Source organism: Leptonychotes weddellii, chromosome X (assembly GCF_054177405.1).
Source record: "Leptonychotes weddellii isolate Sample4059 chromosome X, ASM5417740v2, whole genome shotgun sequence".
NCBI classification, from domain to species: Eukaryota; Metazoa; Chordata; class Mammalia; order Carnivora; family Phocidae; genus Leptonychotes; species Leptonychotes weddellii.
In genome coordinates, this window is record NC_138385.1 from 431,943 (window position 1) to 447,856 (window position 15,914).

The 15,914-nt window shown below is 38.3% G+C and overlaps 1 protein-coding gene and 1 pseudogene across 1 annotated transcript in view; one reads left to right on the top strand and one right to left on the bottom strand.

The window, feature by feature from the left end:
- The first annotated feature begins 2,235 nt into the window (after positions 1-2,235).
- On the top strand, positions 2,236-5,385 carry LOC102751039 (ATP synthase peripheral stalk subunit d, mitochondrial pseudogene; annotated as a pseudogene).
- The window catches only part of LOC115942198 (phosphatidylinositol-binding clathrin assembly protein-like), a 31,580-nt gene continuing 20,380 nt past the window's right edge, over positions 4,715-15,914 (bottom strand). The window contains exons 14-16 of the mRNA XM_081809267.1: positions 13,187-13,313; positions 5,154-5,210; positions 4,715-4,741 (exon numbers count right to left, since the gene is read on the bottom strand). Of these exons, the coding sequence (XP_081665393.1) occupies positions 4,715-4,741; positions 5,154-5,210; positions 13,187-13,313 (211 nt within the window). The remainder of the gene's footprint in view (positions 4,742-5,153; positions 5,211-13,186; positions 13,314-15,914) is intronic.

Here is a 15,914-nt window from a genome sequence, read left to right on the forward strand (position 1 = left end):
CAGGGATGCGGAGAAAGGGGAACCCTCCCACACCGTTGGGGGGAATGCAAGCTGGTGCAGCCACTCTGGAAAACAGTATGGATGTTCCTCAAAAATTTGAAAAGAGTTACCCTACCACCCAGCAATTGCACTACTGGGTATTTACCCCAAAGATACAAATGTAGTGATCCAAAGGTGTACGTGCACCCCAATGTTTATAGCAGCAATGTCCACAATAGCCAAACTATGGAAAGAGACAAGATGTTCATCAACAGATTAATATTATGCAGCCATCAAAAAATGAAATCTTGCCATTTGCAACAACGTGGATGGAACTAGAGGGTATTATGCTAAGCGAAATAAGTCAATCAGAGAAAGACAAGTATCAAGTGATCTCACTGATATAAGGAATTTGAGAAACAAGACAGAGGATCATAGGGGAAGGGAGGGGAAAATGAAACAAGACAAAACGAGAGAGGGAGACAAACTATAAGAGACCCTTAATCTCAGGAAACAAACTGAGGGTTGCTGGAGTGGAGGGGGGTGGGAGGGATGGGGTGCCTGGGTGATGGACATTGGGGAGGGTATGTGCTATGGTGAGTGCTGTGAATTGTGTAAGACTGATGAATCACAGACTGGTACCCCTGAAACAAACAATACATTATATGTTAATTAAAAAAATGAGAATACCTGAAAAGACATTTTTCCAAAGAAAAATGGCTAGATGGCCAATAGACACATGAAAAGATGTTCAACATCACTAACCATCAGGGAAATACAAATCAAAACTACAATGAGGTATCACCTCACACCAGTCAGAATGGCTAAAATTAACAACGCAGGAAACAACAGGTGTTGGCGAGGATATGGAGAAACGGGAACCCTCTTACTCTGTTGGTGGGAGTGCAAGCTGGTGCAGCCACTCTGGAAAACAGTATGGAGGTTCCTCATACCCTATGACCCAGCAATTGCATTACTGGGTATTTACACCAAGAAAATGAAAATACTAATTCAAACAGATATATGCATCCCTATGTTTATGGCAGCATTATTTACAATAGCCAAGATATGGAAGCAACCTAAGTGTGTACTGACAGACAAGTGGATAAGGAAGACAGAATATTATGCAGCCATAAAAAGGGATGAGACTGTATCATTTGCAACAACATGACAGGACCTAAAGGGTATTAGGCTAAGGGAAATAAGTCAGAGCGAGACAAATATCATATGATTTCACTGATGTGTGGAATCTAAAAAACAAAACAAATGAATAAACAAACAAGCAGCAGAATCAGACCTGCAAATACAGAGCACAAACTGATGGCTGCACGAGGGGAGGGGGGTGACGGAGGGGTAAAACGGGTGTAGGAGAGTGGGAGATACAGACTTCCAGTGATGTAATGAATATGTCATGGGAATGAAAGGCACAGCACAGGAAATATAGTCAACGATACTGTAACAGCACTGTATGCTGACCCATGGTAGCTACACTTGCGGTGAGCATTACAGAGAGAGATGTTGAATCACTATGCTGCGCACCTGAAACTAATGTAACATTGTCTGTCAACTATAGTCAAATAAAATTTTTAAGAACGTTAAAAGAAAAGAGGTAGGAGGAAGGGAGGAAAACTAAGAAAGTGCGGTGTTTCCAAATCTAAGAGTGTTTCAAGAAACATCCTTCTTCCCTCACTGGCTACTCCTTTTCTACCTCCTTTGTAAGTTCCTCTGCATCTCCCTGCCCCATGAATGGCAAGTCATCCCAGAGCTCACTCCTTGGACCTGTGTGACTGTCTACACTCACTCCTAGGTGATCTCATCTGCTCTCTCCTGACACTCTTCAAGACTTCTGCATTGACCACTCCCTCTCCCTGGAACTGATCTTCCACATGGCCTATTCCCTCTCCTCTTTCAGTTTTCTACTTAAGACTGAGTCATATTCTCAATAAAGTGTTCACTGGAAACCTACCCCAATTCTCTAAATTCTTCTTCCCTGCTTTAAATGTCTTCCTAGCATGTCACCTTATTTATTTTATTTATTGTTTGTACTCCCCACGATTAGAATGTATGTCCCGCAAGGGCATGGATTTTTGTTTCTTTTGATTATTGCTATATGCTCAGCTTCTAAAACAGTACCTAGAACATAGTAGATGCTTAAGAATATGTGCTGGCTGAGTGATAGAAGTGTTGAGTAAGATAAGGACAGAAAAGTAACTCATTGGGTAATAGTGGGGTACCATTTATATGGGGTAGTCAAGAATGGACTCATTTGTTCAGATCCCTGAAGGAAATAAGGTAGTGAGCAAAATGGGTATCTAGGAAAATAGTGCTGCAAGGCCAGGGCACAGAAAGTTGCAAATGCCCTGAGCTGGGAGGATGCCTGGTGTACTCAAAGAACAGCCTAGAATGAACTAAGCCAGGCAAGAGTGCCAGGATATGAAGACAGAGAGAGAGCATGGAGAACCTTGGCTTTTACTCTGAGAGAAATGGGAGGGGGGCGGTTATACCTGAGTGGCTTGGTCTAACTTATACTGTAAGCCAATCACTTATGAAGCAAAAGAAAGAGGCGTCAAGCAGGACTCCAAGGTTTTTGGCCTGAGCAACTGGAAAGATAAAGTTACCATCAGCTGTGATTAGGATGGCTGTGGGTAGAACAGCTCTGAGGAGATCAAGAGTTCAGTTTTGGACACATACTGTTTGAGATGCCTACTATGCATTCAAGTGAAGATGTCAATTAGGTAGTTGGATATATAAACTGGTAGCAGGGAAGAGCTCTAGACTGGTGATACAACTTTGGGAGTCATCAGTATATAAATGTACATTTAAAGCCATGGTGTAGATGGAATCACCAAGGGAATGAATGTTGATAGAGTAGGTACTCAGAGATTGATCCAGAGATTGATCCTGTCCAATATTTAGTGACAGGAAAGAGGAAACTGAGAAGGAACAAAAGGCTGAGAGTATGATGTCCTAGAAGATAAGTGAAAGAAAGTATTCAAGGAGGGAGCAATCAGCTGTATCAAATGCCATTGGTAAGACATGATGTGGACTGAGGAGGGGCCATTGGTTATCATAATATGGAGGTCACTCATGACTGAGATAAGAACAATGGGGGCAGGCAGAGTCCTTACTAAAATAGGTTCAAGAGAATTCTTTGGAGGAATTTTTCAGTAAAGGGATAAAATATACTACTACATGGTAGTATTCCTATGTAGAATGCCACTGAGCCATTATAATTAATAAGCACCAATCTATATAGATCTCAAAAACATAAGTAGGAAATGATAATGATTATAATCAGTTTTTTAAAAAATCATATAAAATAATACTACTTATTTTTCCACAGTAAAGAATGGAAATGTTCTGGAAGGCCATACATAAATTCGTCACAGTCATTGTCTCTGGAGAGGTGGAGGGTGACTAGCACTCGAGTGTGCCAAGATTATTTTGGTTTTATTTGTAAAATTTCATTAAAAATGATCTGGAAAAATGTATGACAAAATATTAACACTTAGTAATTCAGGGTGTTGAAGCATGGATGGCTATTATCTTCTGTACTTTCCTGTATTTTTAACATTTTCCCAAATTAACAGCACCAACAAGAACATGAGTGAGTTGGTGCTGAGGCTGTGTAGACTGAACTTCAGAGTTTCCATTAACTGTATTATATCACATGAAATTTATGTAAACGCATTGAAGCTATAAAAACTATAAGAACTTATAAGCTATAAGAACTGCTGATTGCAAACAGTTTTTAAGTAAGTAAAGAAAAATTTTAAATCATGAAAACATTGCCAAATCGGCAGAACAGAAATAACAGGTTAAATGAGCTAGAAAAGGGTTGGATAAAAAGCCTGAAATCAGAAAAATTCCAGATATTTTGCTTGTATTAACAATTTCTCCCATTGCAAGTCTTGAACAATAAGAACAAATTCAGCTTATTAAATTTCACTTTTTTTACCTGCTTGATAAAGAAGGGAAATGATCCCAAACAAAACAAAATGAAATAACAACAAAATCCCTGCAGAAAGGGAGGAAAACCAGCAGCAAACCAGGCCTAAACTTAAGAGGTAAAACTATAAGAATCTTAGAAGAAAACATAGGGGCTCCTTGCTGCTATGGACTGTGGGCTGCCGGGGTCGGTGAAGGATCTCAAGATGGCTGGGGCAAAAACTTGCTCTAGAAACTAGTGACTGGGTAGCTTTTGGGGAGATCATACCCTGAAACCAGAAGGCCATTGCTAACACCCTGAAATCCTGGAATGAAACACTTACCTCCAGGTTGGCTACTCTCCCTGAGAAACCACCTGCTATCAACTGGGCTTACGACAAGGCCAATGTGGTGAAGGCTGGTTTGGTAGATGAGTCTTTGAGAAGCACTTTAATGCCCTGAAGTTTCTGGTGCCAGAGAATAAATACACTGTTCAGGTGGATGCTGAAGAAAAAGATGTGAACAGTTGGGCTGAGGTTTTGTCTCTCTCAAAGGCCAGGATTGAGGAATATGAACAAGAGCTGGCGAAGATGAAGAACATAATTCCATCTGATCAGATGACCACTGAGGACCTGAATGAAGTCTTCCCAGAAACCAAATTAGACAAGAAGAAGTATCCCTATTGGCCTCACAAGCCAATCGAAAATTTATAAACTTGAGTTGGGGAGAAAGCTCTGGCCCTCGTATTATAAACGCTGGACATTTAAAATAAAGAAAAAGAAGAAGAAGAAAACATAGGGGGTAAATTTCATACCACTGGATTTGGCAATGAATTCTTCAATATGACACCAAAAGTCCAGGCAACGAAAGAAAAAAAGTAGATAAACTGGACTTCATGAATGTAAACTAAGGCTTAGTTGAATCTCTATTATGTGCATATTGATTATTCCTATTTTGGATTATCTATTAATTCTAGAACAGCTTTCTCTAAACTATTCCACTACCACACATCCCTTCTCCTCCCCATTTCTAGGGTTCCTTTCTCTATTCCCTTTATCCATCACACAAAGCCTTTGCTATATCATTTCTCAAAGGGCTGCTATTTCTTTTTCCAATGTGAGGGAAGGACATGGATGGACTACCTTCCATTTTAAATGATCTATATCATGCTTTTTTTGTTAGTGCAAACCATGGGGAATTTTACCTATATTTCTCACTCTTGATATCTTAAAAGGGTTTTTTCTTACCGTTCTATACATAGGCACTTGCTGTGAAGTCACTGGATAGCCCACTGGAGGCAATACCTTAAAGAAAAGTGTCAGTTACTATATAGTACATTTTCTACTAGTATTTAATAAGAAATGTTGTAAGATACAGAAAAAAATTCTGCTACATATTTAATTTTGAGAACAAATATATGGAACCATTTCTAGCCAGGACAATGATCTTTCCTTGAACATGACAAATTTAGGACTAGACAGACATATAAACCAATGAAATAGAAGAAGGAGCACAGAAAAAACCCTCACATATCTAGTCAATTGATTTCTGACAAGGGTGCCAAGACCATTCAATGGAAAAAGGACAGTCTTCGACAGATGATACAGGGACAACTGGATAGTCACATGCAAAACAATAAAGTTGGACTTTTACCTCACAGTATATACAAAAATTAACTCAAAATTGATCAAAGACCTAAACTTAAGAGTGAAAACTGGAAGAATCTTAGAAGAAAACATAGGCGGTAACTTTCATACCATTGGATTTGGCAGTGAATTCTTAAATATGACACCAAAAGTCCAGGCAACAAAAGCAAAAAGTAGATAAATTGGACTTCATGAAATCTCTAAAAATTTTGTGTATTTAAGGACACAATCACGGGAGTAAAAAGACAACCCACAGAATGGGAGAAAATATTTCCTAATCATATATCTGAGAGGGGATTAATATCCAAAATGTATAAGAACATCTACAATTTAACAACAACAAAACAAATAACCAAATTCAAAAATGGCCAAAGGTTTTGAATAGACATTTCTCCAAAGAAAATACACAAAAGGCAAAAAATCACATGAAAAGATGCTCAACGTCACTAAACATTAGGGAAATGAAAATGAAAATCACAATGAGATATTAATTCACACCCATTAGCAGTGGCTATAATAATTTTTTTTAATCCAGGAAACAAGTGTTGGTGAGTGTGTTCAGAAGCTGGAACCCTCATGCATTGCTGGTAGAAATACAAAGTGCTTTAGCCACTGGAGTAAATGGTATGACAATTCCTAAAAAAATTAACCATAGAATTACGATATGATCCAGCAATTCTACCTCCAGGTATATACCCGAAGAATTGAAAGCAGAAACTCAAACAGATGTTTGTACACCAGTGTTCATAGCAGCATTATTCACAATAACCAAAAGATGGAAACAACCCAAATGTCCATCAGTGGATGCATGGATTAACAAAATGTTGTAAATATATACAATGGAAAATTATTTCGGCTTAAAAAAGAATGAAATTCTGAGGCTACAACATGGATGAATCTTGAAGACATTACACTAAGTGAAATAAGCCAGACACAAGAGGACAAATTATGAATGCACTTATAATGAGGTACCTATAATAGTCAAATTGATAGAGACAGAAAATAGAAAAGTAAACATCAGCAAGTAGAGTACGGAAAACACCAGAATTAAAAGTACCACTGAACTGGAAGTGAATTTATCCTTTTTCCCTTCCATTATCCTCCACACTGGACTGAAAGCAGCCTGAAACCTGGAAGAGATCACTATTGTACAGATGAGAGAAAATTCCAGAAGTCTAGCTCTGACCTGAGTAGCTCTAAAGAGAACTTCTAAAGCTCAGAGAGAGTCAGAAAGTCCCCCAGTGTTTTTCCTTTTTCCTCCTTTTTCTCTATTCTACCACGCCCCAGCTCCCAGTGCTATCAGGGCAACAAAGGTGGCCAATATTCCAAGGAGAGAAGTTTTCTTCTCCATTAGGTGGAGCTGTGGCTCCATGAGCGGAGGGACAATTTTTTTTTTTTTTTTTTTTTAAATTCTCTTTGTCCTACCGCCACTTGGAACGCTGACTTGTCTCAATCACAGAAGTGAGTAGGGTTTGGGACCAGAGGAAAATACTGGAGAGAAAGCAGAGAGAGAAAAACACAGGGAAGCTGTTTGTGAACTCCTGCGCTCATGGTGCCCCTCCCTCCACCTGTGCAGGGGTAGGTTTGATTTTCTTTTAATTAAGTTTTTATTTAAATTCCAGTATAGTTAACACAGAGTGTAATATTAGTTTCAGGTGTACAATATAGTGATTCAACACTTACATACAACACCCGCTGCTCGTCACAACAACTGCACTCCTTCATCCCCATCCCCTAGCTCACCCATCCCCCCGCCCACCTCCCCTCTGGTAACCATCAGTGTCTTCTCCATAGTTAAGAGTCTGTTTCTTGGTTTGCCTCCCTCTCTTTTCTTCCTTTTGCTCAATTTGTTTTGTTTCTTAAATTCCACATATGCGTGAAATCATAGGGTATTTGTCTTTCTCTGACTGACTTAGTTCACTTAGCATACTAGCTCTATCCTTGTCATTGCAAATGGCAAGATCTCATTCTTTTTTGTGGCTGAGTAATATTCGTGTGTGTGTGTGTGTGTGTGTGTGTGTGTGTGTGTATACACACCAAATCTACCAAATCTTTTCTTTCCTCAGACCTTAGAGTAGGGTTCAGTGTAGGGCTGGAATAGGGGTAAGGGTTAGGGTTATGGCCAGGGTGGCGGTATGAGCCTATTGTTCTGTAGTTCAGAGACCTCTACAGAGGGATAAATTTAGGGCAAGTGTAATAGTCAGATTGATGGGTTAGGGTTAGGTGTTAGCAGTTAGTGGTTAGGGGTAAAGTTTAGGGTTTGGCTTAGGATTGGGTTTTCAATTACAAGAAAAAAAAAAAGAAGAATAGTCTCTACCTCTATCCATGTCATTACACATGGCAAGATTTCCTTGTTCTTCATGCCTGAGTAACATACCATTGTATATATACACCAAATATTTTCTTTCCTCAGATCTTGGAGTAGGGCTTGGTGTAGAGTTGGCATAAGGATAAGCATTAGGGTTAGGGCTGGGATAAGGGTATGGGCCTACTGTCCTGCAGTTCAGAGACCTCTACAGAGGGATGCATTTAGGTAGAGGGTTATGGTCAGGGTGAGGGTTTAGGATTAGGGGTTAGTGGTTAACAGTTAGGGGTTAGAGTTAGGGTTTGGCTGAGGGTTAGGTTTTCAATTAGAATACTCTCTAGCTCCATCCATGTCATTGCAAATGGGAAGACGTCATTCTTTTTAGAGCTGAATAATATTCCACTATAAATATATACCACATCTTCTTCATCCATTCATCTATCGATGGACACTGGGCTGTTTCCATACTGTCAATAATGCTGCTGTCAACAATACTGCAGTAAACTTTTGGATGCATGTATCTCTTTGCATTAGGGTTTTTGTATGCTTTGGGTAAGTACCCAGTAGTGATTGCTGGATGATAAGGTAGTTCTATTTTGAACTTTTGAGGACCCTCCCTATTTTTCAGAGTGGTTGCACTAGTTTGCATTCCCACCAACAGTGCAAGAGGTTCCCCTTTTCTCCCCATCCTCACCAACATCTGCGGTTTCCTGTGTTGTTGCTTTTAGCCATTCTGACAGCTGTGAGGGGATATCTCATTGTGGGTTTGATTTACATCTCCCAGATGATGAGTGATGCTGAGCATCTTTTCATGTGTCTGTTGGCCATCTGTATGTCTTTCTTTTAAGATTTTATTTATTTATTTGTCAAAGAGAGAAAGAGAGAGAGATTGCACAAGCAGGGGGAGCAGCAGAGGGAGAGGGAGAAGCAGGCTCTCTGCTGAGCAAGGAGCTCAATGCGGGACTCGATCTCAGGACCCTGGGATCATGACCTGAGCTGAAGGCAGACGCTTAACCAGCTGAGCCACCCAAGTGCCCATCTGATTGTCTTCTTGGAGAAATGGCTGTTCATGTCTTCTGGCCATTTTTAAATTGGATTATTCATCTTTTGGGTGTTGAGTTTGATAAGTTCTTTATAGATTTTGGATACTAACCTTTTACTGGATATGTCACTTGCAGATATCTTCTCCCATTCCATAGGTTACCTATTAGTTTTGTTGATTGTTTCCTTTGCTGTGCAGAAGCTTTTTATTTTAATGTAGTCCCAATAGTTTACCTTTGCTTTTATTTCCCTTGCCTCAGGAGATGGATGTCAAAAGAAAGCCAGGGTAGCAATATTTATATCATACAAAATCGACTTTAAAACAAAGACTGTAGGGGCGCCTGGGTTGCTTAGTCAGTTAAGGGTCTGCCTTCAGCTCAGGTCATGATCTCAGGATCCTGGGATTGTACCCCTTGTCAGGCTCCCTGCTCAGCTGGGAATCTGCTTCTCCCTCTCCCTCCACTCCTACCCCCTGCTCTCTCTCAAACAAATAAATAAAATCTTTTAAAAAAATAAACAATAGGGATGCTTGTGTGGCTCAGTCGGTTAAGCATCTGCCTTCGGGTCAGGTCATGATCCCAGGGTCCTGGGATCAAGTCCCACACTGGACTCCTTGCTCAGTGGGGAGCCTGCTTCTCTTTCTGCCTGCCACTCCCCCTGCTTGTGCTCTCTCTCTCTGACAAATTAAATAAATAAAATCTTTAAAAAAAATAAAAAATAAAACAAAGACTGTAACAAAAGACAAAGAAGGACACTATATAATCATAAAGAGGATGATCCAATAAGAAGATATGACAATTGCAAATATTTATGCACCCAACATGGGAGCACCCCCAAATACATAAAACAGTTAATAACAAACATAGAGGAATTAACCGATAGTAATACAAATAATAGTAGGGAACTATGACATCCCACTTACATCAATGGACGGATTATCCAAACAAAAAATCAACAAGGAAACAATGGCTTTGAATAACACACTGGAACTGATGGATTTAATAGATATATTGAGAACATTCCATCCTAAAACAGAATACACATTCTTTTCAAGCACACATGGAACATTCTCCAGAATAGATGACATATTAGGTCATGAAACAGGTCTCAACAAATTCAAAAAGATAGAAGGCATACCATGCATCTTTTCTGACCACAGCACTATGAAACTAGAAATCAACTATAGGAAAAAATATGGAAAGCCCACAAATACATGGAAGTTAAATAACATGCTATTAAACAATGAATAGGTCAAAGAAGAAATCAAAGAATAAGTCAAAAATTACATGGAAACAGATGAAAATGAAAACACAATGATAGATCTGATCTTGATGAACATACTGAAGAATGATTACAGGGGAGAGGCCAACACCCAGGCCCCAGGCTGACCATCGGGTGGCACACACGCAGGACAGGCCCGAATAGCAGCACAAAGGCTGCAGAAACCGAGCTGACACTGGTTAGAACCACAGGCCAGAGAAGGAGGCAGAATGTGCAGCTTAAACCTAACCAGGTCAAATCCCTGCTAAAACACAAATACCAACATTCTCCATAAAATTTAATAAGGCCCAGAGACAAAGTAATAGTCAAGAATGTCCAGGACGCAATCCAAAATTAGTTGACCCATGAAGAGCCATAAAAATCTCAACTTGCATGACAAAAAGGTAATCAACATACACCAATGATGAGATGACACAGATGGTGAAATTATCTGACAAAGACTTTCAAGTGGCCATTATAAAATGCTTGAATGAGTAATCATGAACACTCCTGAAATAAAATAGAAAGCATCAGCAAAGAAACAGAAGATATAGGAAAAGACAAATGGAAGTTTCACAACTAAAAACTGCAATAACTGAGATAAAAATACACAACTGAAGGACCCAATATCAGAATGCAGATGACAGAGGAAAGATTCACTGAACTTGAAGACAGACCAATGGAATTATTTATTCTGGAGAACAGGAAAAAAAAGATTTAAAAGAAACAAAGAGCCTCAGGGACCAGTGGGACCACAATCTAAAGGTCTAATATTTGTGTCATCAGAGTCACAGAAGGGAAAGAGAATGACTATAGTGCTGAAAAAAACATTTGAAGCATTAAGGGCAGAAAACTTCCCAAGTTTGGCAAAAGATATAAAAATGCAGATTCAAGAAGCTGTACAAACCTGAGCAGAATAAACTCCCCAAATCCATGCCATCATATTCAAACTTCTGAAAATGAAAGACAGAGAAAATATCCTGAAAGCAGCCACAGAAAAACTATGCAATATCTACAGGGGAACAAATGATTCAGATGACAGGATTTTTCACCAGAAACCATGAAGCCAGAATAAGGATTTTTCACCAGAAACCATGAAGCCAGAATAAAGTGGCCCATCTTTCAAATGCTAAAAGAAAAGAACTGTCACTCCAGAATTCTGTATCCAGTAAAAATTGCTTTAGAATTGGAACACTACATCAAAAACTAATGATGTAATGTATGTTGATTAACATAACAATAAAAAATTTTTTAAAATTGCTTTAGGATTAAAGGTGAAATGAAGCCATTCTCAAATGAAGGAACAATAAGAGAATTCATCGCCAGAATTGCTAATGGATGTTCTTCAGGTAGAAAGGAAATGATACTAGAAGAAATGAAGGAAAAGCAACAGAAATGGTAAGTATCTCAGTAGATATAACAGGCTATTCTCCCATTCTTGAGTTCTGCAAAAAGTGTAAGATTGTCTGATTGGTCCTTTCCTTTTTTTTTTTTTTAATCTGATTGGTCTTTTCAATGTAACGTAAAAGGAGGAAGGTAAGGGGACCTATATGGTGCTAATGCTTTTACGCTCCAATTGAAATGGTAAAATTCTTATTCTAAATGGACTGTGAAAAGTATGTATTTTGTACATGCTAGAGCAAACACTAAAAAACCATACAGAGAGATATAGTCCAAATCACAACATATAAATTAAAAGGAAATACTATTCCAAAATATATTCAAAGAACCCAAAAGAAGGCAAGAAAGAAGAAACAGAGGAACAACAATGATGATGAATAGAGGGAAAAAACAGAAAATAAAAGTTAAACAACATACCTCTAAATAATCTCTGAGTCAGAAAGAAATTAAAAATACATTGAACTGGACGAAAATGAAAATAAAACATCTAAAGCAGGGACTTAGTGGGAGTTTTATACCATTAAACAATATATTAGAAAAGTATCAAATCCATAATCCAAACTGCTTTCTTCAGAAACTAGGAGAAGAGCAAAATAAGCTCAAGTCAAGCAGAAGGAGGGAAATAACAAAGATAAAAGCAGAAATCAATACAATTAAAAACAGAAAGCCAATAGAGAAAATTCAATAAAACTAAAAGTTGGTTCTTTGATACGATCAACAAAATTGATAACTCTGTAGCAAGATTGCCAAAAACAGAAGACACAAATCACCAATATCAAGAATGAAAGAACGGAAATCACCAGATCTTGCAGCCATTTAAAGGAAAATAAGGGAATAATATTAATAGCTTTTCTAACGTAAATTTGACCCCAACTGTTAGGTTGTTCCTACACTTCTTCCTATTCATTCCAAACCCCAAAATTCCCTTGCTATACCCTTGCTAGGTTCTTAGTCATCTGTGTCCACTATGAAGCAGCCACACCTTTCCTCAGTACATTTTGAAATTACTTAACTCCTGTTTCCCAAATCCTCTCAAAACTGTCATTCCTAGAACGTACCTCAGCTGCATATTAGGAAAACAAAGTCACTGTGTACTCAATAGATAATATGCAGTTTTAAAGCAAAATCATATAAAAATAGCACAGGTCCACATCCTTAAGCCCTTGGGGCCAAATGTATTTTGGAATTCAAAATGTTTTGTATTTTGGAAAAATAATTTAGAAATTACACAAAGAATATATTAGTAACACCCCAGGGGGGGCTGGAATAGCACCCTGTTAATCAAACACATTAATATCTCTGCAGCAAAACACAAATGCAAAATTCATGTGTGAATATTTACAGTTAGATAAATAATAACTACAGCCTCATCTGAGTTCAGATAAAGTTTTGCAGCCAAAACAGTTTGTTGCAAACTTAACAAAAAAAAAAAACACAAAAAAACCCCACAAAAAACCTTGTTTTCTGGAGCTTTTTGAATTTTAGAATTGCAGATAATTTATTGGGGACCCATATTTCAACTTTCAATCTATTAGCAACTCCTGTCAGTTCTCTCTCTCAAATCTCTTTCTTTTGATCTACGGCTACCATTCGAGTATTCTAGGTAATAATACCTAATAAACATTACCATGTGGGGAACAGGAGGAATAGAAATATGTTTCCAGAGCGTTGATGTGCAGGTGTAGGTATTCAACTGCCACTTCATTCCACCAGGAATTTCCATCTCTGAAGGCTGAGGCCACTTCATGTCAGATCTAAGATGGGATTTATAAATCAGCCCATTTTGGAGAATGACAAATCTACGATTTAAACATAAAGTCAGGATACAGCCCTTGAGACAATGTTCATGCTTCTCAACAGGTAAGAGATAATAGGACGGAATCACAAAACAACGCCAAAAAAAAGACCATTGGCTGTTTTTGTATAGGAAATTAATTATCATTTCAAAACTAGAAATTTCTACTGGGTTTTGCTAGATAATGCCAAGTTTAAATTCCCCACTAATGAAGTTTGAGAGTTAATAGAAAGAATTCAGTAGTAGCAGTTTCCCATAAATAAAGTGACTTGAGTGAATATATTTTATTCTAAACTATCTTAATAGTGTATCTGGAGAAAAAAACTAGTATACCCTCATGGTAGTAGGTCAAGGGGCACTAGGCTAAGAGGCAGAAGTATTACATTCAGAGCCCCACGAGGCTATTCACTAGCTGTGTGACCTTGATTAAGTAACTTCTTCCTTTATTTGTAAAATGGGGATAAACAATGCTTTACCTATCCGCTTCATAGAATTAAAGTTATTTAGGAGAATAAATAATACTAGATAGAAAATATATCATATGAGAATTAATAGAACGAAAAGGAAACAAACTCTTATGGTTCTTGTCTCTAAAAGCTCCTATTTATTCCATATTTGTCATTTGACTTAGATAAATTTAAGTTTTATCTACGTGACACAGAGTTTAAAAAGTCTTAATGCTAAAAGATCCAAAATCAAAACATCAGTCACCACTTCCCCTTCCAAAAGGTAGCCACTCTTTTCTTATTATTAATTTTCTTTGGAAGATCTATCACTTACACCATATCCTACTTCCCCTCCTACCTTTCCACATCTACATCTTTATTTTTTTTTAAAGATTTTATTTATAAAAAAATAAAAAATAAAAAATAAATAAAGATTTTATTTATTCATTTGAGAGAGATACAGAAACAGACAGAAAGAGCACAAGTAGGGGGAGAGCAGAGGGAGAGGGAGAAGCAGACTCGCTGAGCTGGGAGCCCAACATGGGGCTGGATCCCAGGACCTGGAGATCATGACCCAAGTCGAAGGCTGACGCTTAACCACCGAGCCACCCAGGCGCCCCCCACATCTACCTCTTTAAAATCTAGTTTATGTATATATAAAACCACTAAGGAGGTTAATAGCCCTGACTCTAGAGCAAGACTGCCTAGGTTCAAATCCCACGTCAGGCACTTAATAACTGTATAAGGTTGGGCAAGTTACAGAATCTCCATATCTCAGTTTTCTCACATGTGAAATGTGGATTCATTGTATTCATTCAACAAATATCCATTAAATATCTACTAGGTGCCAGGCACTATTCTTGGTGCTTAAAATATATAAAACGGATGAAAATACCTGCCTTCATGGAGCTTATGGTCTAGTGGAAATAATAACTATCTCAAGTTGAAGGATTTTTTTCCTGGAGACATCCCTCTTGGAGTTCTATATCCTTCTGTTCCAATCTAATGTGCTACTCTCTAGGCCAATTGTACAAATGTCACCCTGGAATTTCCACTGTTGCTATATCGGGAATTCCCTCCACCTCTCACTTCAGTAGGGCTCTCTTTTTCCCTGAATCCCATGTGCTTCTCTCTCTTAGCTTACTTCTTTCTTTTCTTAGAGCATACCCTGTAGGAGCTTCCTGAGCAAAGGTGCGTGGTAGGTAATTTTTTTAGATTTTTTTGAATTTTGAAAATGTCTATTTAACTCTTGCATTTGGTTGAGAGCTTGTCTGAGTACAAAATTCTAGACTGAAAATAAATTTTACTAAGAATTTTTAACAGATTGAAGTACTGTATTCTAGCTTCCAGTGTAATTAAAGATCCAAAGTTACACTTATTCCTGATTCATTGTTTGTGCTTTGTTTTCCTCAATTCTTGACACTTTAACCTTTTCTGTTCAATCCCCACAATATTAGGATGTTTCAAAGTTCAATTCTGGACCTACCATTATCCTCTTTATTCTCTACCAAGATGAAGTGATCAAGCCCTTATGGCTTTAACTACCACAGTTTTTAGCTCCAGCTCTAAAATCCAGACTCTTATGTTTACCTACCTCTTAGATGTCTCATACATATCTGAAACCTGTCAAAGGGAATGCTTAATTCAACTTACCAACTGAAACTATTTCTCCTTCAATCTTTCCCATCACGATATGTGACATTACCATCCATGTAGTAGCTCAAACCAAAAACTTAAGCACCATCCCTAATCCTCTTTCCCTCACCTCTAATAGCAGGTGCTATCAACTCAACCTTCAAAACATGTCTCAGATGCGGTGTTTCATTGTATTTGTGAGCTCAGCCGGGAACCCATGATACATCAGCAGATCTATAATTCCTCTTTAAAAACTTATGTGTGGATGGGACTGGAGGAGATTACGCTAAGTGAAATAAGTCAAGCAGAGAAAGTCAATTATCATATGTTTCACTTATATGTGGAACATAAGGAATAGCATGGAGGACATTAGGAGAAGGAAGGGAAGAATGAAGGGGGGGGAATCGGAGGGGGAGACGAACCATGAGAGACGATGGACTCTGAGAAACAAACTGAGGGTTCTAGAGGGGAGGGGGTGG